The sequence below is a fragment of the Rhinolophus sinicus genome, linkage group LG05, assembly GCF_036562045.2.
Source record: "Rhinolophus sinicus isolate RSC01 linkage group LG05, ASM3656204v1, whole genome shotgun sequence".
In the NCBI taxonomy this organism is placed as follows: Eukaryota; Metazoa; Chordata; class Mammalia; order Chiroptera; family Rhinolophidae; genus Rhinolophus; species Rhinolophus sinicus.
Genome location: NC_133755.1, coordinates 84099432 through 84125895, shown reverse-complemented (window position 1 = coordinate 84125895; position 26464 = coordinate 84099432). Strand labels below are relative to the sequence as shown.

General features: G+C 52.9%; 1 protein-coding gene and 1 pseudogene across 2 annotated transcripts; one reads left to right on the top strand and one right to left on the bottom strand.

Annotated features, from left to right (window-relative positions):
• Positions 1 to 877: 877 nt before the first annotated feature.
• On the bottom strand, positions 878 to 1954 carry LOC109450891 (mitochondrial glutathione transporter SLC25A39; annotated as a pseudogene).
• Positions 1955 to 8602: 6648 nt separating this feature from the next.
• On the top strand, positions 8603 to 26041 carry MTCH1 (mitochondrial carrier 1). 2 transcript variants are annotated; one of them, XM_019738747.2, is made up of 12 exons: positions 8603 to 9503; positions 13848 to 13932; positions 16781 to 16887; positions 17261 to 17338; positions 17708 to 17765; positions 18100 to 18151; positions 19646 to 19705; positions 21482 to 21626; positions 23578 to 23625; positions 23816 to 23883; positions 24145 to 24220; positions 25228 to 26041. In XM_019738747.2, exons 1-12 carry the CDS (start codon positions 9183 to 9185, stop codon positions 25297 to 25299), a joined length of 1170 nt encoding a protein of 389 aa, XP_019594306.1. In that variant the 5' UTR covers positions 8603 to 9182; the 3' UTR covers positions 25300 to 26041. The 2 variants fall into 2 exon arrangements, with proteins under 2 accessions (XP_019594306.1, XP_019594307.1); XM_019738748.2 differs by having other exon boundaries at positions 9146 to 9503; positions 21482 to 21575.
• Positions 26042 to 26464: the final 423 nt, after the last annotated feature.

Sequence of the window (26464 nt, the reverse complement as noted above, 5' to 3'; positions counted from 1 at the left end):
TGCTTACTGCTATATCCCTAGCATCTACAACAGTGCCTGGCACATAGTAGGTGCTCAATAAATATCAGTTGAAGGAGTCAAGGGGAATTTTTACTTTCTGTCCCTCCTGAGCTCTCACCAGGCAGAACGTCTAGGGCCTGGCCTCACTGTGAGCCAAAGTTAATTCTGCCTCTGGTCCCTGCTGCAGCCTCTGGCCTAGTCTCCTGGACAAGAAGCAGTTTCTACCTGGTCCCCAGCAGGGTGGGAGGAGCAAGCCACACCTCCTTACTGCCCTGCCCCTTTATTAGAGGCCGGAATGGGAGCTACATCCTGGGATAGGAAGAAAACTTAAACTGATGCTACTACCTGTGACTTCTCCCTGAGTCCAAGGAAAAAGTAACGTAAGGGGTGCCTTCCTTTAAAATTAATTAATTCACTAATTAATTAAAGGGTGCACCTTGGAATTATCATCTGTAGAGTTTCTCTAAAACATTTTATTTCCAGACTCTCCATCTTCAGAGATTCTTTTTTTTTTTTTTTTTTTTTTTGAGAGGTTCATCATCTTTAGACTCAAGGAATTAACAGATTAACAGGGGTTGGTTCAGACTACACCAGGTCCAGGGTTTTGTGGCTCTTGCAGGCAGGCCCGGATACAACAAACACACATGGAAATGTGGGTGGGTGAGTTAACAGATTTGCTCTTGAAGTTGGGGGATGGGGTGGAAAAATGATGATCCTTGGGGCTTGGGAATAAGGACCAGAAAGAAGAAAGCTATTTGAGAAGGGCCTGGGCAGGCCTAGAGTTGAGAGGAAAGAAAACGGAGGCCCCTCCCCTGAGGACAAGGCACTTGGCTCAGTCTCCTCCTGCCCCACCCCATCCAGGGAAGAAACTGGGCCTTCATCCCCTCCATCCTTTCAGGGGCCCAAGGCTGTTCTGGTTGGGCCTCTGGAAGAAGCTTTTATTGAACTCATGGGTGTGACCCTCATGGCACAGGAGGGGGCAGCTTTCATGGTCCTTGGGAGGAAGCTTGGTGCCCAACTCCACCTGGATCTTCTGCAGCAGCAGCCAGGTGGCGTCAGCGACATGCAGGGATGGGGCTCTCAGCCTCCACTGTTCCCAGTGTCACCTGGGGTTGAGCCTTCACCACGTCTTCGAAGGGTAGAGCCAAGATGGCTGCCACCATCTCTGAGATGCTGCCAGCCACAAAGCTGACGCCCACCCATGTCCGGTCCTTTGGCCTGAGGCCACTCAGCCAGCTCTTTACCACCTCAGAGTTGAACTAATACAGGGCTACGAAGGACACATCCCGCAGGGCAGTGCGGCCCCAGCCCAGCCACAGTGAGCGCCAGCTGCCCTGAGCCACGGCTGTGTGGACACAGACACCCAGCTCCCAGTATGACACATGCTGAGCCTGCAGCTTCATCAGCACCAGCTCCAGGGGGCTGATCACAGTCACGGTGCCCAAGGGGGGCCAGTGGGCCAGCCACCATGGATACGCAGAGCTCAGAGGTCAGGGTTTGACCACTGAGGAAGGCCTTGAGTTGGTCATAGTTGAAGCAGATGGCAGTGGCTGTCACAGTCATCACCAGGGTGGCTGGGAGGCCACTCCACAGGGTCCTGGGACTTTGTGTCTCACAATCTTCATAAAGGCATCCATGGTGCCAGTGAAGCGAGTGGGATCCTGAAACCAAGTGGCACAGAGGGCACCATCTGGGCACAGGTACAGGGGCTCCAGGATACCACTGTGGTACAGGAGGCACTTCCCTGTGGGTTGGGGAGAGGAGGGCAATTTGGTGTAGGAGAGGCTCCAGAGTCTGGAGGGAGGCATCCGCCTCACTGGTCACGAAGGGGCTGAGATTGCGAGCGGACCTTCACCACGTCCAGGGGAGTCATGGAGAAGGAGGTGACCACAGCCCAGCACCGGAGGACACCATTTGTTGGAAGGGCTAATGCTGCAGGGTCCTGGTAAGCCATCCCGTAGCTTCAGTTCTGCTCTAGGCAGGTGCTCAGGCCGCACGGCGCCTGGGGCCAGGCCACGCGGGGCCATAGCGGCTCTGCAGCAGGTGCAGGGTCTGTGTGCCTCAGAGATTCTTAATCAACTGTCTGGGCTGAGGCCTGGGGTTGTTTTTTTGGTTTTTTAAATCCTTCATTGATTTTACTCTTCAGCCAGAATTGGGAACGAGGGGTCCAGGCAATGTCCTGGCCAAGTTCGATTGTCTCCCAAGAGCATCCAGAGTGAGCCTGGGTACCTGAAGATGCCAAGTCTGGTTCTTCCAACTGGGGGAATTGTGCATATTCTTCAGCTCACCCAGCAGGTGTATACACACACACACACACACACACACACACACACACACACACACACACGCACACACACTGTTCTACCAGAAACCAAATTAATTCTCAGAAATGTCACAGTCAAAAAACACAGTGACAGGATCTACAAACTCAAATGCCGACTAGAACCATGCAGGAAACACAACCGGTTGCAGAGGCAGGTGTGTTGTTGAGATGCGGTGATGGGTGAGAATTTGTATCCTTCTCACAGGGGCCGTTTTTACTCCGCTATGACCTGTGCTTGTCAGGAGGGTATGCAGGCCTTGTGGTGCCAGGTTTTCTTCTCCGTTCTCCCCAGGAGAAATTAGGATTCAGGAATTCTAAATGAAATAACTCATATTTTCACTGAAAAGTCCTGATGCTGCCAGCAGGTTGCCAACCCCAGTTATGAGGACACAGTTGCGACACTGCCATATCTTGCAAGGCTGCCCCTCTTACAATGGGGTTAGTATGTCACACGACCACGTTAGGGCAGAGTCCGTTCCTTCCTGCCGTCCTTCATACTCAAGCTAATAGGAAACGGCTGCTCACCCCAGAGCCACGCGCTGCTTAACTGCTGCTGCCTCAACTCTGCCAACACTCCCCTGAGGCTTTGAAATACAGGCTTGTCCCAGCGGTATGCTGGAGCCGGCTCCTACTGGCTTGCGAAAATCAACTGTGACCATCTCTTCCCAACGCCACGCTCAGTGACATCACATTGGCAGCTTGAAATCATTCATGGTGAGGGAATTTACACCACACGAATCAGCAAGTGCTACAAATGAGAACTTTTTTTTCCCTAGAGAGCCAGTTATTAAACACTTACCAGCACACCACTGCCTATAAGGATTTGGACTCCGCTAGGGGCCTGAAGCAGTGGAGAAGGGAGTAGGCGCGTCTTCCCAGTTGTGTAAGACATTACATGAACGTGTGCAGTGGACATTGGACAGCACCTTCCCTTAAAAACACATTGATACCCACTAAGAGCAAACAACAAAAATATTAGTCCTGAAATATTTTTCCCTAATTAAGGAATAAGTGCCCAGATTTTAAGAGTACAGTTTTAGTGAGCTTTTATTCATGTATCAGCTGATGTAAATACCACCCCAATCAACATGAGAAATGCTTTCATCCTCCCCCATCCCCTTCCCTTTCCTCCCCCCTCCCCCCCAGAGAGTTCCTCATGCCTCATTTCCACTCCTTCCTTCATCATAGGTAACCCCCACGCTTATTTTTTTTTTTTTTAATTGGGGAAGGGGAACAGGACTCCATTGGGGAACAGTGTGTACTTCCAGGACTTTTTTTCCAAGTCAAGTTGTTGTCCTTTCAGTCTTAGTTGTGGAGGGCGCGGCTCAGCTCCAGGTCCAGTTGCCATTGCTAGTTGCAGGGGGCACAGCCCACCATCCCTTGCGGGAATCAAAACCGGCAACCTTGTGGTTGAGAGGTCCCGCTCCAACCAAATGAGCCAACCGACTGAGCCATCCGGGAGCTCAGTGGCAGCTCAGTGGCAGCTCAGCTCAAGGTGTTGTGCTCAATCTTAGCCGCAGGGGGCACTGCCCACCATCCCTTGCGGGAGTCGAGGAATCAAACTGACAACCTTGTGGTTGAGAGGACGAGCTCCAACCAACTGAACCATTCGGGAGGCAGCTCAGTTCAAGGTGCCGTGTTCAATCTTAGTTGCAGGGGGCGGAGCCCACCATCCCTTGGGGGACTCAGGGACTTGAACTGGCAACCTTGTGGTTGAGAGCCCACTGGCCCATGTGGGAATCGAACCAGCAGCCTTCGGAGTTAGGAGCACGGAGTTCCAACCGCCTGAGCCACTGGGCCAGCCCCCGCCACGCTGATTTTTATCCCCATAGGTTATTTTGCCTCTTGCAGAACTGTAGATAAATGGAATCATACAGCAGGTGCTCTTTTGTACCTGGATTATTTCACGCAGAGTAGTTTCTGAGACTCATCCGTGTCATTGCCCAGGAATAGTTGATTCCCTTTCAGTGCTGAATACTCTCCCAATGAATGAGAGCATCTTGAACCCCAAACTCTGGACAGCGCCCACTAATTTTTGATTTTTACTAATTGCTGCCGGAGAAGAAAACATCTTCCCACCTCTTAGGACAAACAGACATTGGGTACTAGAGACTTAGAAGGACTCACCTTTCTCCAAGAGTAGAATGATAGAACAGAACACAAACTAGGCATTTGATCCTTTCTGACACGGCGTGAGTGCTACACTCACTGTGACACACCCCATTTCCCTCCTTCGCTTTTGTAAGTTTCATCTCAAGGCCTTGGGGCCTTTTCGTCCCAAAGTTGTCTTCCATGTTTTTCTCAGCAGGCATAGTGATTCCTCGTGCCAGTACATTTCTGGTGACCTGCATGACACGCCAGAATTTCTGAAGGGATCACAGTTATAATGCACCTTCTTTTAGCATAATTAAGACAAGAGGTGTTTCCTGAATTGAGCGGCTCTATCTTAGCACAGTTCTCTGCTCCCTTAGTTCAGAGTCCTTTTGGGCAGGAACTGCCGGGGCTGTCACCAGCTAGAGCCCTACTACTCACCCAGTGAGAGCCCTATTACTTCCGGGGTGGACATGGTCCCCCACCAGCAAGATCACCAACCTCCTTTGTGCAGAAATGGGTTGGACTGTACAAATGAAGAACTACCCACAAAGAAGGGAGTGATGGGAGACTGGGAAAATATTCAAAGCTATCCATGGGGGAAATTCTCAAATTCAAAGATGAGGCTTTCCCCCGGATGTTTTGGCACTATGGTATTTATTGAGTGGTGGTTCTGTCACTCTGTCACATTCCTCATCCCAAGTTCTTATTGCACAGCTGGGGAAACCAAGGCTCAGAGAGGCTCTCAGGGCCTCACCATGGGGGCAGCAATGCCGGAATTCACAGCCAGATACCTTTGACTCCAGGTTGCATGTTTCCTTCACCAGGTAGGCTGTTTCTAGAGAAGTCAGCAACTGTGGAGCTCCCAAGGCTGGACGTGGCCTGCAAAGAGTGTAATCTCAGGGGGAGAGTGATGAGTCTTTAAGGAGGGGCTGTCTCCACACATGTAAAGAAATGGAGGAGGAAAACCAGACTGAGGCTGGCATCAGGCTGCCCTCTGGCTCACAAGTGCATGGTGGGTGTCCACATCGAGTGGGCATTAGCACATGTAGGCAAACAGGGTGTGTGTCACAGCTGCTGAAATCTTGTCCTCTTCATAGACCGTGTATCCAGAAAGCCTTTGTGCCATCAACAACCTTGAAGTGACTGGTCTACCCACCCGCAGCCCCAGGCTTGTCACTCTGGAGACCTGCCCATTTTCTGTCTTTGACCTCCATTTTAGAGTATGGGGTGTCAGACTCAGGCAGGTCTCGATTTGAATTCTGGCCCTGCCTCTTATTAGCTGTGTAAACCTTGGGCAAGTGACTTCACTTCTTTGGGTCTCTGTTTCCTCACCTGTGAAATGAAGATAATCATCACAGCCCTGGCCTCTTATTGTAATAACCAATGGAGTTAGTATTTGTAAAGCCAGTAGCTACTGTGTCTGGCAGGACCTGGGCCCCTGTACAGGCCTGGTTCACTTCACTTAGCAGAGGAGCCCCTGAATACAGGATAGCTGGTTGAATTTAGCTCTTAAAACTGCTCAATAGAAGCCTATGTGTTTGCGGGGAGGTTGGGGAATGGCAGGGGCAGTGGTGCCAGAACCTAACTTTGGCTCCTTTTGGAGCTTGGTCTCTGGGTGGGATTGATGTCTGGGTATGGGACCCTAGGGACCCAGGGCTCCCCATCCCCACCCAGGCCAACAGGTGAACAGAGACAGCAGCCAGAACGTTCTCAGCCAGAACTAGTAAACAGGGAGCCTATATCCAGGCTTTTACACCAGGGTAAATTCTCCTGACACTTGCTGTGCCTCGACTCTCCCCAGGTGAGGACTGACCGCTCATGCTGACCTTGGCATCACCTCAATTTCTCTCCTGACCTGAATAGTGCGATGTCAATTAGTTGCAATAGTGGATACTTACTATTTTGTATTCTCTTTTCATCTTACCATTAGTTTCCCACAAGATTCTGGGGACTGGTGGTTTATACAGGTGGCAATTCTCAAAGTCGACAAGAGTCTTATATTTTGTTAATTTCCTGCTGTTCAGGGGATCTTACTTTGGGCATCCGGGTCTCCCTAAAGTTTTCATTTTGTAAGTGGTGTTATCACAAATAACTGTACGATTGTTAAAAGTATTTTTGCTTTTTCACTCATTTTCTAGTAAATATTTAGTGGGTTCCTACCATGTGCCACATAAATAGGACAGTCCCTGCGCTCAAGGAATTTACACTGTAACAGGAGAGACTGACAGCCGACAGCTATAGCACGGTGTGGAAACACTGCCATGGTGATTGCAGAGGGGAATGGGACCACAGGGGGGCACTAACCCTACTCAAAGCTAACTGTGTTAAGTACATACATACTGCCAGATTGCTCTGTTGAGTGAATTCTGAGCAAGATTTTCTTTCCTTCCATCATTTCAGTGAGCATACTTTCATTTCTGGATGATCTGTTTGATCCCTTTTTTAATATATCTGTTCTTTTTTCACAATGTCCTTTTCTTTTTTCTAGTACTTTCTATTCTTTATCTTTGCCTTCATTTGAAAACTACATTTTCCCCCTTAAAGTTTCTTTCAGATTGCTCTATTATGTGAAGTTCCCAGGACTATGTATGACTCCTTCTATTTTGTCCATTCACTCTCATGATGGAATGTGATTTTGAGTGATTTTTAATTTTTTTATTGTGAGGGTTTTTTGTTTTTTCCTTCCTCTTGGTGTCTCTAGGAGTCCTGGGCTGTGGAAATACAGCCATAGAGCAGTTTTACACTTGTTTCTGTTTGGTTTCCTAGGAGTCTAACTGCTTTAGCTGACCCATTTTTACTTTAATTTCTTTGCTTAGGGAAATTATTCAATCACTTAAAAACAATTTACTGAACATTTACTGCAGGTATATCCCCATATTTTTGATGCTGTGGAAGATACAAAATAATGTAAGACATAGTTGCCTTACATGGAACCACTATCTGAAAGGACCAAATATACACAAAAAAGTTAGGTGACCATGTAAGGCAGAGTAAAAGGCCTAACAGTGGACATGCAGTCAAGGTCAGAAGGAAAAACAAACAGCTGGAGAAAAATGGGGAGGAAAAGACCAGAGGAGGAAGAAAAGGTTTGTGTGAGGCAGTTTCAGAAGGAAGGTGAGGTAATCCCACCTCCCAAGCGAGAAATCCACTTCTGGGTGGAGAATTAGTATGGCAGCTGTAATGTTAGATGAGGCTATGCATGAACTTGACTTTAAGTTCCCTGTTGAGAAAGTTAAATCAGAATCCAGGCAAAAGGAAGTCCTTTAACGTACTCCTGGGGCGGGAGGTAAGTTTGAATGAAAGGTGTTTTTGAAAGAGAACAGTAACTTGAAAGGGCCAGGAGGCTTTTCAGTGATTCAGACCAGAAAAAATCTGGGTTAGGGAGGCCAGTGTGGGGGAGAAAGGCAGGGAGGGAGGTGGACTGGCAGGATTTGGATGTGGAAGGTGTATAGACTATTTGTCAGGAGTGGCAAGAGGGAAGGCAGCTTTTTAGGGAGCAAGGCAGGAAGGGAGCTGGGAAGGGCAGACTGCAGGAAATCTGGACTAAATAGCCAGATGGCAGACGTCTGTCCTAAAGAACTTTCTCACAATGAACACATGACTAGTACAGGCAAAGGGACCAGGTCCCCCATTGCTGTGTTCCTGCAGAGTCTAGGTTACTCCATTCCTTTCCATTTAAACGGGAACTTTTACTGAGCACCTTCACAAGTAGCAGGGTGCGTTCTAAGTGTTGTTGAGGGGATGGGCACTTTTACAAACCGGAACAGAACACCTGCTGCGATAAATACAGTAAGTCCTCAGCGGTAGGGGGTAGGTTCTGCGACTAAATGTGAATCCTCTAATAAGACTGATTTTACCATAAGCTAATCAATATAAACGGGGATAAGTTCCTTTGCATCTCAACATTGTAACAAAAGGAAATGAAGTTGAATAAAACGTTATTAGAGGACCTGCTGTATCTTCCTCCCTGGCTGGTTGCGAGGATTATACTGGAGTTAACATGCGCACTTTAGAACGTGTCTGGCACAAAGTGCGATGTAAGGGCCAGTTAGTATTAATCATTTGTATCAACTAAAGATCAGACTACCGGTGTCTGGCAAGCACAATGCCTGCGTGTGCTCACTTTGAAAGGCTGATGACAGCCCCCTCGATCTAGTCAGAGAGATACGCCAAGCACTTTAGGGCAAAACCCATTTTCTAACCGTTGGCTCTAAGGTAGTTTCGCGAGGCCTCAAGCGCAAAGGAGGGAGACCACATCACTGAGGGGCGACCGGATTCCATCTGGTGGGGAAGGCAAAGGGGAAAACAAGGCTGGAGACAGCGGAGGGGTCGGCCTCGCGGGCCGCCCAGCCTGGGCTCCGGGCCGCAAAGGGGCGGGCACAGAACTGCGGAGAAAACTGCCGAAGCCGGGAGGGGGCTTAGAAGCGCCGCACACCATATTGGGGGTGTCTGGCTTCCACAGCCGCTGAGCCCCGCCCCCGCCGCTCTCTGGGGCTCCGGGGGGGACGCCCGGGCTTGCGGAGGCCTACACACGCCCCTAGCGCTGGACGGGGGCCGTGCGCGACCACCGACCCGCGGCCACCAGCCCAGCGCGGCGCCAGGTCTCCACGCGGCCCGGGACCACATCCGGTGTGTACCATCTGCGGCGCCACCCCCAGGGCTCCCCCGCGGCCCGGAGTGGGGCGGCCCGGCCCGGCCCCTGACGCCTGCGAGAGGCGGGTCGCTGCGCGTCACGTGACGGGGAGTGACCTCGCTGCCCGGCGCCATGGGGGCCTCGGACCCGGAAGTGGCGCCTTGGGCTCGCGGCGGTGCCGCGGGGATGGCGGGAGCCGGAGCGGGAGCCGGAGCTCGCGGCGGAGCGGCGGCGGGGGTCGAGGCCCGGGCTCGCGATCCGCCTCCCGCTCACCGTGCACACCCGCGCCACCCTCGGCCTGCGGCGCAGCCCTCGGCCCGCAGGATGGACGGCGCGTCGGGGGGCTTTGGCTCCGCGGACAACGCCCCGACCACCGAAGCTCTTTTCGTGGCGCTGGGCGCGGGCGTGACAGCGCTCAGCCATCCGCTGCTCTACGTGAAGCTACTCATCCAGGTGGGGGGTCGGGGGCGCCGTAGGGAGGCGGGGGCTCGCGTGAAGGTGACAGGCCTCGATCTGGTTAGAATTGGGGCGGGGGAGTCTGTGGCGACGGATTTGGGGAGAGAGGCGGAACCGAGGGTTTGGCGGGCCGAAGTTGTGGGAGAGGAGGAAAGCGATGAGGGGCTTGGGGATGCAGGGAACACAGGTTTGGGGGTGCAGAAAAGGGGGCGAAGAGGTCGGAGCGACAGATTTGGGAGAGGGTGGAAGGATTTGGGGAGTGCAAGGGGGAGGGCGATGGTATAGAGAGACGGGTTTGGGGGATGAAGAAATGGAGGCGATGAACTTCGAATAGGAAGGAAGGGGCATCATTTTGGGGTGAGTAAAGCAATAGAGTTGGGGGGAGGGGCGGGAAGTTTGAGCGAATGGGTGGGGAGGAGGACTGGGGTCCAAGGCAAAGTATTTAGAAGATGAGCACATTCTTAGGGTAGAGGTCGGGATTTGATAGGGATTTGATCGGGATGGATTTAAAGCGGTTTGTTAGACAAAGAACGGGAAGCCAGAGCCAAAAATTTAGGAAAGGAGAAAGGGCATCAGACTCTGGGAGGAGGGGACGGGGACAATGGATTTAATGGTTACGGCATGTAGTGGAAGAGGGCGAAGGCAGAGGATTTAGCAGGGGAAAGCTATGGGTTTGCAGGAGATGGGGCTCTGGATCTGATGGCGATGGCAGACTTGGTGGAGGAGGGGACGGGGTGACGCGTTTGGGGGGGAGGGAACAGGGCGACGCAATGGGGGAAGGGAATGGTGGCGATTTTCTGGAGATGGGAGTGAGGAGGAAGCTTTTGGGGAGAAAGAGATGACGTATTTGGAAAATGGACGTCATGGTTGGGGTCGGAGATGGGGATCACAGCCCTTCTATCTGGGGGATGGGCTGAAGGGGTTTGGAAGTATTGGAATTGAGCAGAAAGGGTAGTTGGGACATTAGGAAACGGGATAGGTAGCAGCCGGCAGAAACAGACCAAGGTACAGATGTCTCTGGAATCTTCTCATGCAGGTGCACTTGGTGTATTTGGTGGTGCCCAACAATTCCTCACGGATGAAGCAGGCTGCTTGAGAAAGGGAGAGATTGAATTGGAAGGAAGTGAGGTGGAGGGAGTGTATTTGGCAGGATTAGTTGCTGGTGAAGGAGATGGGTACTGTTTAGATGGAAGTGGTTCAGGCCTGGACTAATGACTGAAGATTTAGCCTAGAATTTTCCTGTTAAGGAGTGTGGGTAGTGGGGGGTAAAAATTGAGATGGAGACCCAACCAAAATTTGAGGTTTGATTTTTGAGTTGAGGTGGATAGGTGTCAGATATACTGTCTTTGTAATTGTACTGACAGTGTAACATACAATTGTCATAAGAGAGACTTCAATAGGAGTAATTGAAATCTCAGGTCTGAGGAATGGGGTAGGAGGTTTGGGGGTATGACAAGGAATAAGGAGATTTAGTCAGGGAAATCAGGGTGCCTGACTAGACTCTAATTGTTACTGAGATTTGGAAATGGCTGATGGGAGGAAGGTCAAGACTGTCATTTGGTTGTAATTTGGGAGTGAGGGCTGCTTTACTTACAGAATTAGGATTGTATTTACAACAATAGAAATTACAGAAATTGGGGCTTTAGAACCAATGGTACCTGACATGCGAAGTAAGGATACTGGGAGCTGAGTTTTTCGGCTGATAGAGTGAGATTGGTGAGGGCTGGCATTTTAGGGTGGCAGATAGGAAGGTCTGTGGAGTGGGGGATGCTGGAGTACAGACAGGAATGGGAGGCTCCATGTGAAATAAGTGGGGGGTGGCTTCATCATTTGGACCGTAGTAGATTTGATGTACACATTTGAGAAGAAATTTGAAATAAGGGTGATTTGAAGAGGGAATTGGACAAAAAGAGTTGGGAATGAGGGAGAATGGGAATTGGGGAATGAAGGGAGGCTAAAGGATGAGAAGACCTGGATGGCGGGGTACGGATGGGTGAACTCAGTTGGGGTGACAGGTGGCCTATCCGATTTGAACCCAGCGGGTGCTGAGTGTACCATATTTTAGCGTGAAATCTTAATGGTATAGCTTGGGAATCAGGGTAACATTTTGCAAAAAGGCCAACCCCTGTTCGGGACGGGTAGCAGGATTGGAGTGGTAGATCTGGGGGTGTCTAGATTAGGTAAATAAAAATGCAGTTCAGGGAGATTTGAGGGTGATATACTGGCTTTGCCAATATTTGATATAGAGCCACAGCTTTGGCTGTGGTTAGGACTGGGTTAATTGGGGGTGAAATTAGGTGGGTATGACTTAGGCATAAATACCTAATGAGAACTTGAGGGTGAGGGGAATAGGGGTAAAGTCTGACCATTGTGCCTTGGATAACCCGGTGGAAGTTTAAAATGTAGACTCAACAGATTGCAGAACTAGGGGGACATGGGGTGAAAGGACACAGCAGATTTAAGGATGAAATTGGAATTGATGGGACTCCCAAATTGTAGTGACTAGACTGGGTAACACAGCAAAAGCAAAAGAGCAGTAGCCCAGACTTGGAGTTGAGGGTATAAAAGGAATGTTGCCTGTATAAGAGAACAAAATAAAAATAAAAACTTAGAACCTTCGAGCTTTTAATCCAGAAGGGGAAAGGTGTAGAAGGGGAGGGCTAACTGCTTGGGTCAGCTGGCTCATCCTTTTCATCCTCTGGGCCAGAATTTTTCTTTAAAGAAGGTCCCCATCCAGAGGTGGGTTCTTAATTTATAATCAGTGATCTGTCATGTAGCTCAGAGAATCACATCCACAAAGGACAGCCTGAGCTTTCTTTCCCGCCCCCTTCTGGCTCCCCCCCACATTCCGTTTCAAGCCGTTGTTCCTCAGTCTACTTGTGTAGGACACAGCTCCCTGGCCCATGCTGGTAGTATGAGCCTTGCCCTGACCCCCCACCCCCCCTAGGCAGTCAGTCACCAGTCACAGCAGCTCATGGCAGCTCTCGCCAGCTGCCGGCCACTCACAGTGGCTGCCGGCCGCGGCACACGGTAGCCTGCGGCAACACTTGGCAGCCCACGGCAGCTTATGGGCAGCTCACGCCAACCTCTGGCTGCTCACAGCAGCCCAGCTCCAGTCCAGCTCCAGGGAGAGCCGTTGTTCACAATCTTAGCTGTAGGTGCAGCTCACTGGCCCATGTGGGAATCGAACCAAGCCGGTGACCTCGGTGTTAGGAGCACGGTGCTCCAACCACCTGAGCCATCGGGCCGGCCCAGCCTGAACTTTCAAAAACACTTGACTGACTAAGACAAACAAGAAAGGGAATTGAGCCAGAAAAGCACTAGAAGCATACGTAGTCCAGTTTTTAAGGCAGAGCTGCCCAGCCCTGCCGTTTTTGCTCCTTTCCACATTCAAAGAGTTGCTGCTCTGGTTCATTAGCTCGGCTGGCCTGCTTTGAGGGACAGGGCTGCTGTCCCAGCATCCGGCCAAGGAAGGGGCCTTCTCACACCACGCTTAGGCGCTAGTCTCCTAGACACCTTGCCTCCTGCCCGGCAGCAGAGAGAGTCTCCTCATTTATGAGGCAGCATAACAAATGGCCTCACCCATCAGGAGAGACCCCACCTCCTCACAAGGGTATAGGTGGTTTGGTCCTTCACCCATCCATGAGTTTAACAGGTCCCTTATATAACCAGCATTTCCACAGCAAGAATGAGACAGCCCCACAGAAATGAGGGGACATTCTGTCACAGGGATATGGGTGCTCGAGATCAGAACACAGTTGAGGAATTAGTTGTTTGAGGACCAACTGGGATTCAAAGTCACAGTTTGCCTGGGAGTGAGGAACAGATCTGTTGGCGTCTTCAGTGGGTGTGGTAAGAAATTTGAGTTGTGGGGTGAACTTTGGCATAGGTTACTTGGAGCTGAGCTGTCTGAAGTTTGGGGCTGAGGTTTGGGTGTGCTGTGTTTTCGGTGTTGCCACATTGGGACTGAGACTGGACTGAAGTTTCTCACCCAGAGATGAGAATTCACAGATTTATTCTGAGATGAGCAGGGGGTTCAAAGCATATAAAAATGGATTTTGCCCTGGTGATACCTGGGATTGAAGGTGAGCCTGTCGGGACGGAGGTGCCTTGGCTTGTGGGAGGGTGGTATCTGGGACTGACCGTGCTGTTCATCGGGAGATTCCGTGATGCTGATAGTTATAGACACTGATGAAATTTCTGGTATGTTTCGATGGAGCAACCGGAGCGGCATTAGATTAGAGTCTGTGGGAGAAGTTAGAGGCCCGGGAAATAGGAGAAGCTCTAGGACTGAATCCGCAGTGGAATCTGACCTTCCTTCTGTATTTGTTGATTCCGAAGGTGGGTCATGAGCCGATGCCCCCCACCATTGGGACCAATGTCCTGGGCAGGAAGGTCCTCTATCTGCCGAGCTTCTTCACCTACGGTGAGTGTGTTTCCAAGGCAGGCGAGACCACACTGGCAGAAAAGAAGCATCAAACGGGGAGCAGGCCTTGCTGGCCCTGGGGGACACTGGGCAGCATGGCACCCAGAGCAGAGCTGGCATGGAGGAGGGGATCGAAGAGTGTGGCCAGAGGCAGCAGGTGTCAGGGTGGGAGCAAGTAAACGATACAGCTGTGGTGCAGTTCCTCTTCCCACAGCCGCTGCCATCAGCCCAGGCAGCAGGAGGGGCAGACAGATGTGCGAGGGAGGGGCCAGTCCAGGACACTGGGCCCTGTCACCCCTGCTGCTCCAGGTTTGTCTGGAATGGGGTTGGTATACGTGCCTTCTGCCTTCCCAGCAGTCTGGCTCTGTTACTATCTTTCTCGCTTTCCGTCTTCTCCAGCTCTTTTCCTTCTTTCTTTGTCCTCTTTCCCTTGTGCTCCCCGGCACGGTGCTGACTCCCTCTGGCACCTCCACCAGTGGGTATAGAGCTGCATGCGTGATGAGTCACGGCTTCACGCCAGTGTGCCCTGACCAGCTACGTGAGCTCGGGCTGCTTTCTGTCCTGGTCCCGCATTACACGTCTGCACAGTGGCGTCTCCAGGCCTGACCCTTCATCCCCCACCTCCGCCCCAGCAGCTCTGCCTGTCGGGAGGGCCCCACTAGGAAGCCCACCACCATGCAGCCTGCTGATGCCAGCGAAGCCCGCCTGGCTGCCTCTGCTGCCCATTCCCTGGCCTGTAGGTGCCAGCTGCGCGAGGCCTTTCAGGTCCACCATCGCTTTCCTCTTCCAGTCCCCACCCTCCCAGGATGAGCGTGATGGGGACTTCTTTAAATGTGCCCTTGGTCTCCATATTCACAGCCAGGCTGATCCCCTCATGCTTCTTTCACCTCTGCTCGTATCTGTTTGGTCAGTCCAGAAGGTTCTCTGAAAGTCTTTCTGCTGAATAAAGTCGGACTTCGCCTCTTGTCACCATTTTTCTACTTCATGCACTGTTGGCAGGATCTGATACCATGTGTCTTTTTGAGTTTTGCTACTATGTTGTTAAGTATAGGCAGAACATGTCATTTTGTGGGGAAATGTGTTCATATTTGTTTTTATTTAAAGATTGTCAGTGTGGGGGAGGGGGAATTAGGAAGGTTCCCCCACCAAAGTACAGTGAGACCGGTATAGAAAGTGAACACTGGGTCTGTTTACGGCTACACATGCTTCCAGCCATGTGAGGGACTCAGGTTAGGAGCCAGACTGGCTCTATTCACGTCGCACGGCCATTCCCTAAAGGACTCAGGTAGAGGGCCCTTGACTTTCACGTTACTGCCCCTTGCAAAGATGAGCTGCGTTCTGAGGTGCTCCCTCCACCCCGTTTATATAAACGCTGTAAGCAGATGCCCACTGGGTATTTCCGACTCCATCCTGGCTCTCCTGCCAGGAGGGGCCTTGGCTGTCTGGGTGTCTCGTGGACTCTGGGCAGCATCTACTCCGCCCGTGTCTTGGTGAAAACCGCCGCAGCTGCCGTGGTGTCCTTTGGTGTAATGGAGAGAACTTCCTGGAGAGTTTTCCAGAGACTGTCGAGAACCCCTGGAATAAGGGAGCCCCTTTGGACCCGGAAAGGCCTCTGTCGGCATTTCTGCATGCCTTTCTCTGCTCTCACTTGTTCATAGTTCATCTCTGAGATGGGGAGAAGTAGGGGTCCTTACTCCTTCTTACTGGTGGGCAAATCGGGTAGAAAGAGGTGAGTGTCTCGCCCAGATCACTCAGGCTTTTTCCTGCCCAGCTCTCTGCTGGCTGGCGCTCCCCTCCCGCCACATTCCTTCTACCTGTTCGCTCTGTGAAGCAGGGCACCTTGCCACGTCGCTCCGCTCTCTTCCCAGCCCTACCCCATCTCAGGAAGCCACGAATACAGGTGACAGGTACTGTGAGGCCCTGTGAAAACCCCTGCTAGCAGTGACATGAAATCGCTGGGCTGGCAGACATGTCTCGGAGAGAAAGGCCTAGTGTGCTGCTTCCTGCCACTGTGCGGTGCTGGAGAGCTAAGGTCGTGGGCCTGAAAGGGGAGCACCTCTGAGAGAACATTCTGCTAGCTTCCAAGTACACAGCTTTACAAAAATACACCACCTTTTTGAACATAGTTTAAAATCTGATATTAAAACAACAAGACATTTAAAAAAGTGATCCTTTTATAGACCCTAATGAAAAACACTGACTCACAGGTAGGGTCTAGCTTCCTTGACTGCCTAAGTTTTTCTGTAGAATAGTTCATTGGTGCCTCTGTTTCAGTTACTTCTCCACTTGTGCCCTCCCCCTACACACACACCTTGACTAATAAATGCCCACGAGTGCCAGATGGGGTCCTGGGCAAAGCACAGTGACAAGGTGGGGACGGCCCCTCCATGGCATACTCGGGACGTTCTTGAGCCTTTCTTCTGGGAGCCCTTCCTTTCCCTTTTTTCCTCCCTTAGGTTGCAAACTTCATCATTGCCTGTGGGTACGCTCTGCCTGTTTCCTTTCCCCTGAGAAAGACATTTCTTTATAAGCGACAGGATTGGTTTCTGGGTTGCAGCATTTAAGTTGCTGAGTTGGAAAACTTTAGCTCAGTTTGCCAAGTCGATTTTTCAAAGCTGAAAAAAGAAAATATGTGAACCGGTTTGTGAAAAATACGTTTTGAAGGTTTTTACCCAAAGGAAGAGAGGCTAGAGAAGCTGTTGGGGGTGGGACCTGATTACTCCTGGGGTCCTGGCTGGGTGCTCCCTTCCATGACTGAGGGACAGGCTGCATCTGGTCTGGGTGTGAATAGGACCCAGGCGTGGGTGTCTGGGCTGGGTGTGACACTGCCGCCTCTGCTTGCTTCCAGCCAAGTACATCGTGCAAGTGGATGGGAAGATAGGGCTGTTCCGAGGTCTAAGCCCCCGACTCATGTCCAACGCCCTCTCCACCGTGACCCGGGGCAGCATGAAGAAGGTGAGCCCGGGGCGAAGCCAGGAGCAGTTGCCCGAGGTTCCCCTGAGCTCCCTGCCCCCCCAGAGGCAGCCATGTGCACCATCCAGCTTCTCTGTTTCCCGACTGGTTGGGCCTCCACCCCAGCATTATAGCCAGGCTCCAAACCCTGGTGGTCCAGTGCGGTGTCTACTCTCGTGGGAGGGCTTCTGCCCCGCAGTCCCCCCACTTTCCCACAGCTGTGACACCAGGCAGGGACTTTTTTCCCCGAACTCCAGCCCTGGGGGTCTCCAGGGGCAGGCCCAGCTAATGGACAGAGAAAATAGTGGGAACTGGTTCCTGCTGTCTCTGCCCCATGAGTTACATTTAAGAGGCATAGCTGTCCTTTGTATTTCAGGTTTTCCCTCCAGATGAGGTCGAGCAGGTTTGCAACAAGGATGACATGAAGACTTCTCTGAGGAAAGTGGTGAAAGAGGTGGGTGTTAGAATTGCAGGGGGAGAGGCCCTTAGAGGGAGACAGATGATGTCTCACTCCGGAGGTAGGCAGGTCACTGAGTCTCAGAGTTGGCTCCTCACGCTTGCATGGGGGGTGGAATGTGGAAGGATCCCCATTCCGAATACTGCAGGGGATCCCAGAAAGCCTTGAGCCACCAGGGACCTGGCAGGGACCTGGCAGTCCTGGGTGGAAGGAATTAGGGGTGGTTGACAAGTGGGGCCATCGAGGTAGACTGGCCCCACGTGGGGGCTGCGGGATCCTGGGTTCTCCCTCATGAAAGCTCCTAGCTCCCCAGGAGTGCCACTCCCAGCGGCAGGCCGCACTGAGCCCCCCTCTGCTCTCTTGCAGACCTCCTATGAGATGATGATGCAGTGCGTGTCCCGCATGCTGGCCCACCCCCTGCATGGTGAGCTGCCCCACTGCAGATTGCAGCTCAGCCGTGGGATGACCCCTCATGGACTGTAGCTGGGCAGCGGTAGAATTCCTGGGCGGTGGCAGTGGGGAGGGGTGTTCCGTTGGAACCCTGCTGAGGAGAGGTTGGCTGGGAGTCCTGTCCAGAGGCAGCTGGGGCTCTCCCAGGCAGAAGAAACGGGATGCTGTGGTCATGGGGGTGTGTCCCCCCGCACTCTGACACAGGCCATGTTATGCAGTGGCCACTGCAGCGGGCACCCCACAGCTGGGATGTCATGGGCTTGGTGTGTTTGTGTCATGTCACTTGTGTGTGTTTCTTTTCCCCTCAGTCATCTCAATGCGCTGCATGGTCCAGTTTGTGGGACGGGAGGCCAAGTACAGGTGGGTCATTCTCCTCGGGATTGGCAGGAGGGGCCCGGTCCCCACTCACAGTCGTGCTGCTTCTCTGCCCTAATTCTCATGTGCTGGCTTCTGAGGAACGTGGCAGTGGCTCCCGTAGTCCGTATCCAGGGGCATATTCTCTTGTGCACCCTTGGTCTAGGTTGCTCTGGATGAGCCTGGAAGCTCTGCCAGAGGGCGTGAGTGGGCTTGGAGTCGGCGTGGATTAGGAGCCGATTCTGTACCAGAGCTGCTTCTGCTACTTAGGACTGAGCCGGGATTCCCTCCTAGACCCGAGGTTATGCCCTAACGATTTCTCCAGCTTTCCTAGAACCCAGCTTACAGCTCGTTTCCTCCTGTCGCTATGCTGTGGCTTGGAGCTCATCCTTGCAGTTGTTCACCAAACACTTACCCAGCGTCTCTGTGTCCTTAGGGCTGTGGGCATAGGTGTGCTGACACAGCCCTGCTCTGTGGCATTTATGCTCTCCCTGCTCCTCTGAGGCTCTCAGTCCTGGAGGCGTGTGACAGGAGGAGGCACCTGTGTTACCTATCCTCTCTCTCATTTCCTGGGTTCGGTTGTTTTCTGCAGCTGTCCTATAGGGCCGTTGCCCCAGGAAGCGCGCCTGTCATGGTGCCTCATTTTGGTTCCCTCAGGGAAATTGGCCCATTCCCCCAGACTGAGATGTGAGATTGATAGATGGGACCAGGAATGGCTGAGCCACTGTTCTGAGAAGAAAGGTAGAGGCCTGGCAGGGCTGGGTGCCCCAGGACCAGCACAAGCCAGAGCTCTGTCTCCCACCAACTTGTTCTTGTAGGCAACCCCTGCCATCTAGGCTTTGCAGAGCCTCGCACACGACAGGCCATTTGGCACTGCTAGCTGCAGGTCACAGAGCTTGCTCTTGAACCTCCCTTGCATTTCACACCTGAGATGCCACAGCCCATCCTCTGGTCTCTTACAGGCTGCAGTGACCAGGCTCGTCCCCAAGCTCCCTGCTGGGGAGGGCCAGGTGCCTTTTCCCAGGCTGCGTCTGGGCGGTCTGATTCCAGGGCTTCCTGCTACAGGGCCGTGTTCCTTCTCTGCCCTTGGGGAGGTGGTTCTCTCCACTCACCACCCCTGCTCTCACTCTGTCGGTCATTCAGGCTTCTGTCCGAAGATTGTTCAGCCAGAGATAAGCACCACGGCCAGGCAGGAGAAGGGCCCATCACCTTTGCAGCAGCCCAGGCTGGATGGTTCATTCCTAAATTCCAGACCCACAGAAAATAGCCGTAGCGAACTGCTAGGGTTCTGCCCTAGTCGTGGCTGGGTTTCCCCAGTCTCCACGAACTGGGTAAGCGCCCCCTCACCCCCAAACAGGAGCTCTCTAATCTTTTCCACTTGGGTTCTGCCTGGGAACAGAATCTCCCTTGCCCATCCCAGCTGGGATTGGATGGCTCTGAGCGGGGTAGGCTTCTCCAGGTCACTGGGTGACCTCTATCCCTGTGTCGCTTTCTTCACAGCGGTGTGCTGAGCTCCATTGGGAAGATTTTCAAAGAGGAGGGGCTGCTGGGATTCTTCGTGTACGTGAGTTTATACCCCCCATAACCAGCCACAGGGCATGGCTCTACTAACAGGCTCACTGTCAACCTCTCAGGCCGCAGCTGCTGGCCTCAGACTAACCCCAGCTCTGCCCGCCTGAGTAGCTGACTTCCACAGCATGTGCGGCTCCTCAGGACAAAGCCACCAGCCCTTGCCAGATCACGGCTCCCACAGACATGGTACTGTTCGTCCAGTGCTGACTGGACTGACCCCACCCCCTCGGGCTCCATCTGTTTGCTCCAGGGCTGGGGGTAGGCGCGGGGCTGGACATGAGCCGGGGCACTCTCTCGTCCTGGGTTTCACTGCTAAACAATGAAGGGGACTGAAATCTGGGACGTGGATGAGGGTCGAGCACTGGCAGCTCACAGGCTGACTCCAGCTGATGGTTTCTGTTTGACGTAGTATTTCTGACACGTGAGTTCTTCACATTTAACGTTTAGGGAATTTCACATAGCAATCCGTATTTCTGCCTTCTCTTGAAAAGTCAGAAAGCCTAGCCCTGCTGGCAGCCGTCAGCGGGGCACATGGTCTCCCGAGGGCCACAGACCCTCCGCCCTCCTCGGTGTCTCACATCCACCTTACTTTACTTACAAAGAAAACTCATATCCGAAAGACTGTGTCCAGACAGAAAAAGCCGCAAATGGAACCCCAAAGCTGGGCCTGACAAGTGTCATTTGCCTTTTTAAGGTCTCGGCAGTGACGTACATGCTGTTATGTACAAAGTATATACTAAGTATTAACTCATTGTAGTCTCTAGTAACTCAGTGTGGTTTCATAGTTGGCTAGGTGTTTTCATTTCTGAGCCCTCGTTTTAACCCTGAAATGACTACATGTAGGCGTGTGTGTCTCACCCACCAGGAGGTGATTTTGCCCCTACGGACATTGGTAGCATCTGGAGACATTTTGGTTGTCACATTGGTATCTAGGGTATGTGTGGAAAGTCAATCTGAGCAGAGGTGGAAGCAACAGGATTAGAAACTGCATTCATGAAGGTTCATTTTACTAACATCCCTCGTTACATAGACGGGTTGCATATACTCTTGAACTCAAATTTTTTGAAAAAGGATTTTTAAAAATTCAAAAATCATAATTCTGCTCCCCCTCCCCAAGAGATAATCATTCTGCTGGAGATCTTTTTAAGTCATTCCATATTGCAGCAAGTCAATAAGCTCATTTAAAAAACACAAGTAGCACAAAGAACTCACTGATCTCAGCGTGGCTTGTCCTCAGCACTGTACGCTAGGGGAAGCTTCCTTATCTATTTGTAGAGCTGCTTATCGCAAAGGTAATCACTTTAAAAGACAGCCCTCTTGTAAAACCTTGCATGGAATGTCTGCATTGAAGCATTCCAGGGCTGAAGACAACAGATGCATTGAGCCAAGTGTTTTCTGAGAGTTGATTAAGAGGTCATGAGAAACCTACCAACATGTAGACACTCTTTCATAATGCACAGTGAAAATGCCAGAGTTAACAACGTTTACAGCTTGAGGCCTAGCTTCTGGGGTTTGAAAACCACTTGTGAAACCGTAAACTAATTTGTGGCGGCAGGTGTGGCATCTAACATCCATCCACCCGCTGGAGAAAGGAAGCTGCCTTCCTGGTGTGGGCTCACAGGCCCTGCAGGCTGCCTTCCTGCCGTGGTGGTGGACATGCTGATGTTTGGAGCTTGGAACATCCCTGCCTGCTTCCTGGGTGTGCAGCGCCCAGGAAATGCCCCCCTCCCTCCTCTGCTCATCTTTGCTCACCTTGTTTTTTAGCGGCTTAATCCCTCACCTCCTGGGAGATGTGGTTTTCTTGTGGGGCTGTAACCTGCTGGCCCATTTCATCAATGCCTACCTGGTGGATGACAGCGTGAGTGACACCCCAGGGGGGCTGGGGAACGACCAGAATCCAGGTTCCCAGGTTGGTTCGAACAAGGACTTGTCCATCTTTCCGTGTACTGCTGATGCCCAGGGTCTGGGGCAGACTGGAGGCATCTGGGATTCTGAGCACCAGGCCCTGAGAGCTAGAGAGGGCATCTGATTGTCCCCAGGCCAAGCTTTGCCTCTGGCAACAATGGCCTCAAGAGATGAGATTCAAGATGGGTAACCTGGAGGAGTTTATAGAATGAGTGGCTCTGGGCAGCTTTAGAAATAAGATCGGCCCCTGCTTATCCGAGGATGGTTTAAGTTAGTGACCCAGTTGGGGGGCAGGACATCAGAAGATAGACCGACCAGCTAACAACCTCCCTTTAACTTTTGCCGAGTTTTTCTGCTTTTCAAAGCCCTTCTGTGAACATTATGACATTCGATCCTGACAGAACCCCAGTGCAGGGAGCAGGGCAGATATACGTATCAGCCTGTTTTACAGATAGAGAACTCGAGACCCAGAGATCGAAGGGCCCGCCAGAGGCACTCAGCTAGGAATTGACAGGGCTGGGACTGGGTCCTTGCCTGTGCCAGGCTGGGGCTGCTGCCCCCCTTGAAGTTTCTCAAATCAGGGAGGACGTGTACTGTCCAGGAGCACCCCACTATTTTGTCAGCGGTGGCCTACACAGCCTGGGGTACACAGACCCCAGCAGAGTGGGTCAGGCATGGGTCCTTCTAAAAGGCGCTTATTGAAGGACGTCTGGGGACCCGATAAGTTAACTGGTTCTACCTGAAGCAAGATGAGAGTTGGAGAGCAGTGATGGGCAAGGAATTCCTGGTAGCCAGATATTCTCACAGCAGGAATTGCCCACCCCATGAGGATAGGTGAGGGGCTAGGGACCTGTCTGCCTAATCACCTGGGGGTCGTCGTCTACACGTGTCTGTGTCTGTGGGGGGGGCATGTGTCTGTGGCAAGGAGTACCCCGAGAGCCTCTGCTCAGAGGGAAGCTATTGGGCCATTTGACTTGGGTAGGTGAGTCCTCTGGCCTTCCAGTGTCAATAAATTCAAGTGGCTCTGTAGAGACAGCTCCCAGCTGCAGTTACAGTGGCCATGGCCCTGCCCTGTCTCAGGGGTCTCGTGGATGGGAGAGCTGCTGCCGGAAGGCTGAGACAGCTGGGGTGTCTTGGGGCGGGGGGTGTCCCACAACTGATGGGTTTCCTCTAGTCTAGGTGGGCAGGTGTGTGACCAGGGGCTACGGCACTTAGGTCGCACCAGCAGCAGTCAGCAGCTTCATTCAAAGTGTTTTCCAACTGCTTTTCTGTGTGTGGCTTAAAGGCTGCCACTCAGAGGGCTGAGCAGACCTCCACTCAGGGTTGCATGGCACCCGTCTGGTGGGATGGCCACGCCACAGGAAACTAAGGGATGGGTAGTCCCCCTTCCTACTTAGGGGCTGTTTCCTGGGCAAAGCAGACTTCAGAAGTTAGAGTCTGAAGGGGGAGAGAGAGCTTGGTGAGGTACAGGGTAGCAGTAAGCCCAGAGTTTCCCCTCCCCTTTTGCTACAGGACTAGGATCCTGTGCCTGGGTAGTTGGGGTGGGTGTCTGTCTTTTCATTCAGTAAGCATTTACTGAGCACTGACTGTGCCAAGCCCTGGACACTGATTAAGGCAGGCTCAGGCCAAACCCTTGGAGCTCCCAGCTCGATGGGGTTACACAGGCCGCAGCCAGTGGTCTTCACTTCTCCCCATCCTGGCTGGGTCACTGAAATCCCTTCAGTGAGGTTATCCACTTGCGCCTCCCAGCTCTTCTCTTGGTTCTGACTACAAGGCCATGGAAGCTGCTGGCAGGCCCTGAGAGGGCATGTGGTGTGCGTGGAGGGTGTGTGAGGCCAGTGTGGAGGGCAGGTGAGGGGATCACAGACCAGGCAGCACAGAGCCAGCACCTGCGTATCTGACGTCTGCATCCTGAGGTGCCTGTGGCAAACCCGTCTTCATTTCTGTCTCTGCAGTTCAGCCAGGCCCTGGCCATCCGGAGCTACACCAAATTCGTGATGGGGGTAAGTCAAGCCAGCTGCTCTTCCCACTGCCCAGTGGGCCTGGGTGGGGCCTCGGAGGCCGGCTCTGGTCGTGGCCGGAGGCCGGCCTACCGGCCTCAGTACAGGGTGTTGGCACAGTGTGTCCCTGCTCCCCGAGCCCAGGTCAGGGCTGGTGGTGGGTCCCTGACACTCAGGTCTCCCTGGCTTTCAGATTGCAGTGAGCATGCTGACCTACCCCTTTCTGCTGGTCGGTGATCTCATGGCTGTGAACAACTGCGGGTAAGTGTGCACACATCCACCAGGCACTGCCCAGGCTCCGGGGACCCGGCTGAGCCCATCCAGTGCTCTGCCCCCCCCACCCCCCCGCAGTCTGTGTGTGGGTTCAGCCTGCCAGGCACCCTGGTTTCCTCTGGGATTCACCACACCCTTTTGGGATGACAGGTTCAGGATGTGGGTGGTGACCGCTTCTTGCGGTATCCTTTTCCTTGGCTGATCGTCTCCCATGTTCTCTGGATCTAACATGCACTCCTTCCCGTGCAGGCTACAGGCCGGGCTCCCCCCTTACTCTCCAGTGTTCAAATCCTGGATCCACTGCTGGAAGTACCTGAGTGTGCAGGTAAGCAAGCTCCCAAGGGAGGAGGGTTTTCCTACTCCCTCCATATAGAGCAGATGAAATGGTTTTGTGGATTCTTCATTGCTTGGGAAGATAAGGGGTCGTCATGGGATACAGTGCTGTGGCTAGAGAGGATAAAGAGAATGTCTTGATTTAAGGCATATAAATTAACATTTTAGAAAGGATTTGAGATAAATTAGATCTGAGTTGATTTCGAAATGTCCATGAGACGGGTCTCTTTCTTCAACTCTGAAAGACTCTTAGAACACGTGTGAGGGAGCCATGGGGAGGTGGCAAAGCCCAAGAACTTACACCTGGAGTAACATGGCTGGAAATGCAGTCATTGGGTTGGGACCGATTTCTGCCAGGCAGCTGGCGTGCTGGAGGCCGACCCCTCCTCCTGTGGGACGTCCCAGTCCCCAGGACAGCCAGCGGGTGAGCTGGGCCACATGGTGAGCCTGGCGAGGGACCGGTCTTCTGTGCCCAGGCACCCTCTTGCCAGCTGGAACTCCTGGGCCCAGAGGCCAAGAATCCGGGTATCTGGCCCAGGGCGGATCCTTGCCTTTTCTTGGCCTTGGTTTGCCTTCAAGGAAAACAGGACAGAAGCCTGAGGAGGAGCCAGTGCACTGACTGGCCTCAGGTTGCTCATAGGACACGTAGGAGGGATGTGGGGAGATAGAGAGATGTGTGGGGTTCTCCCCAGCGACTCCGGTCGGTTCTAGTGCATCACGTCCCGTGGGCATTGGAGGAGTCCTGGACCGCAGTGCCCTCCTCTTGGGGGGTTGCCTTCCGAGTAGTCCCCCAGCATTGGACGCCCTGTGGTGTGAAGTGAGCCACTCAGCACAAGGCAGTCTGACCTCGCCCTTCAGGCATGCGAGCCTCGGCCCGCCACCCCGACCCGGCTTCTCTGCGCTGCTGGGTCCTCTGCCGCCCGAGGCCGGCCGGGCTCTGGGGCGGGATAGGCAGCATGGCCTCCCCTCTTGCTGACCTGACTGGTCCTTCCAACCCAGGGCCAGCTCTTCCGCGGCTCCAGCCTGCTTTTCCGCCGGGTGTCATCAGGCTCGTGCTTCGCCCTGGAGTAACCGGGATCACTGGAAAACACGCGGTGTTCTCAGCCTGGCCGCTGTGGGTGAGGCCTGGTCATCTTGGGCACTTGTAAGACAGCGCCAACCCAGCAACACCTAGACGTGCCCCAGCACAGCTGGGCTCCGGTGTCCCATGTTTGCCATGTGTGTCCAGAGTGGGGGTTGGGTGGGGGTGAGGCTCACCTGTCAGACCTGGGGAAGGTGGGCGGGCCTGGGGCACAGTCCCCTCACTTCGCATGTTTGCTGCATCTGCCTTGTGCAGGGGGCCAGAGAATGGCTTGTGGAGGCCCAGGTTGGATGGGAAAAGGCTCATGGTGTCAGATCCCACCTCCACTCACACCCAAGTCAGCCCCAGCTCTCATCCTGCAGCTCATGGGAGCCTCGCTCTCCTGCTTGTAAATAGGGCGTGATCCCCTTTCACGAGGCCGCGTCACGTCATGTCCCCGTCTGTGCTGGGAAACTGTTGCTAGGTTCTGCCTTTGTTTTTCTCAACACTACTTTTCTGATACGAAGGCAGCACCTTCTGAATGGGAAATCATGTGACTGCTCAGAATGTCTTCCCCTCATCACGTGCTCAGTGGTTTAATGGCGACGCCGCAGCGTGTAGGACCTGGTTCCCTGTGCCGCTGTGAACACCCAGGGTTAGGCAGATCAGTGTCTCTAGTCCTACCCGGTTTAAAAATGCCCGAGAAGATTTGACCCTGTCTCCCTCAAATAAATGTATTGGTGGTGATTTGGAGTTTTGTGGGGAGTCTCTTATTTTTCTGAGCTTACAAACTACTGCAGAGTCTCTCTCAGTCCTTCGTGTTTGTATGAGAGGGCCATCGCTCGACGGCTGGGGGCAGCCCCGCCTGTGGGTAAGAGGTGCCAGGGCCTGGTGTAGCTCAGTCCCAGGGCGGGGTGTTGGGTGATTTTCTGAATTAGGCCAGGCCGAGATTACAGTTCACAGGGTATCAGCTAGGCCATAGACCTGTTACCAGGGAGACCGTCCCTTCAAAAGCCTCTCAGCTTCAGAAAATATTCCTCCCAAACCCGTCATTAACCGGATGACATTCGCAGGTTTACGGCGTCATTTATGGCGTCATTTGGTGTATTGTTCATGCGGTTAGAGCAGAAGGGGCAGACATGGAGCCAGTTGAAGCACCGAGCCTGCCTTTTCTGG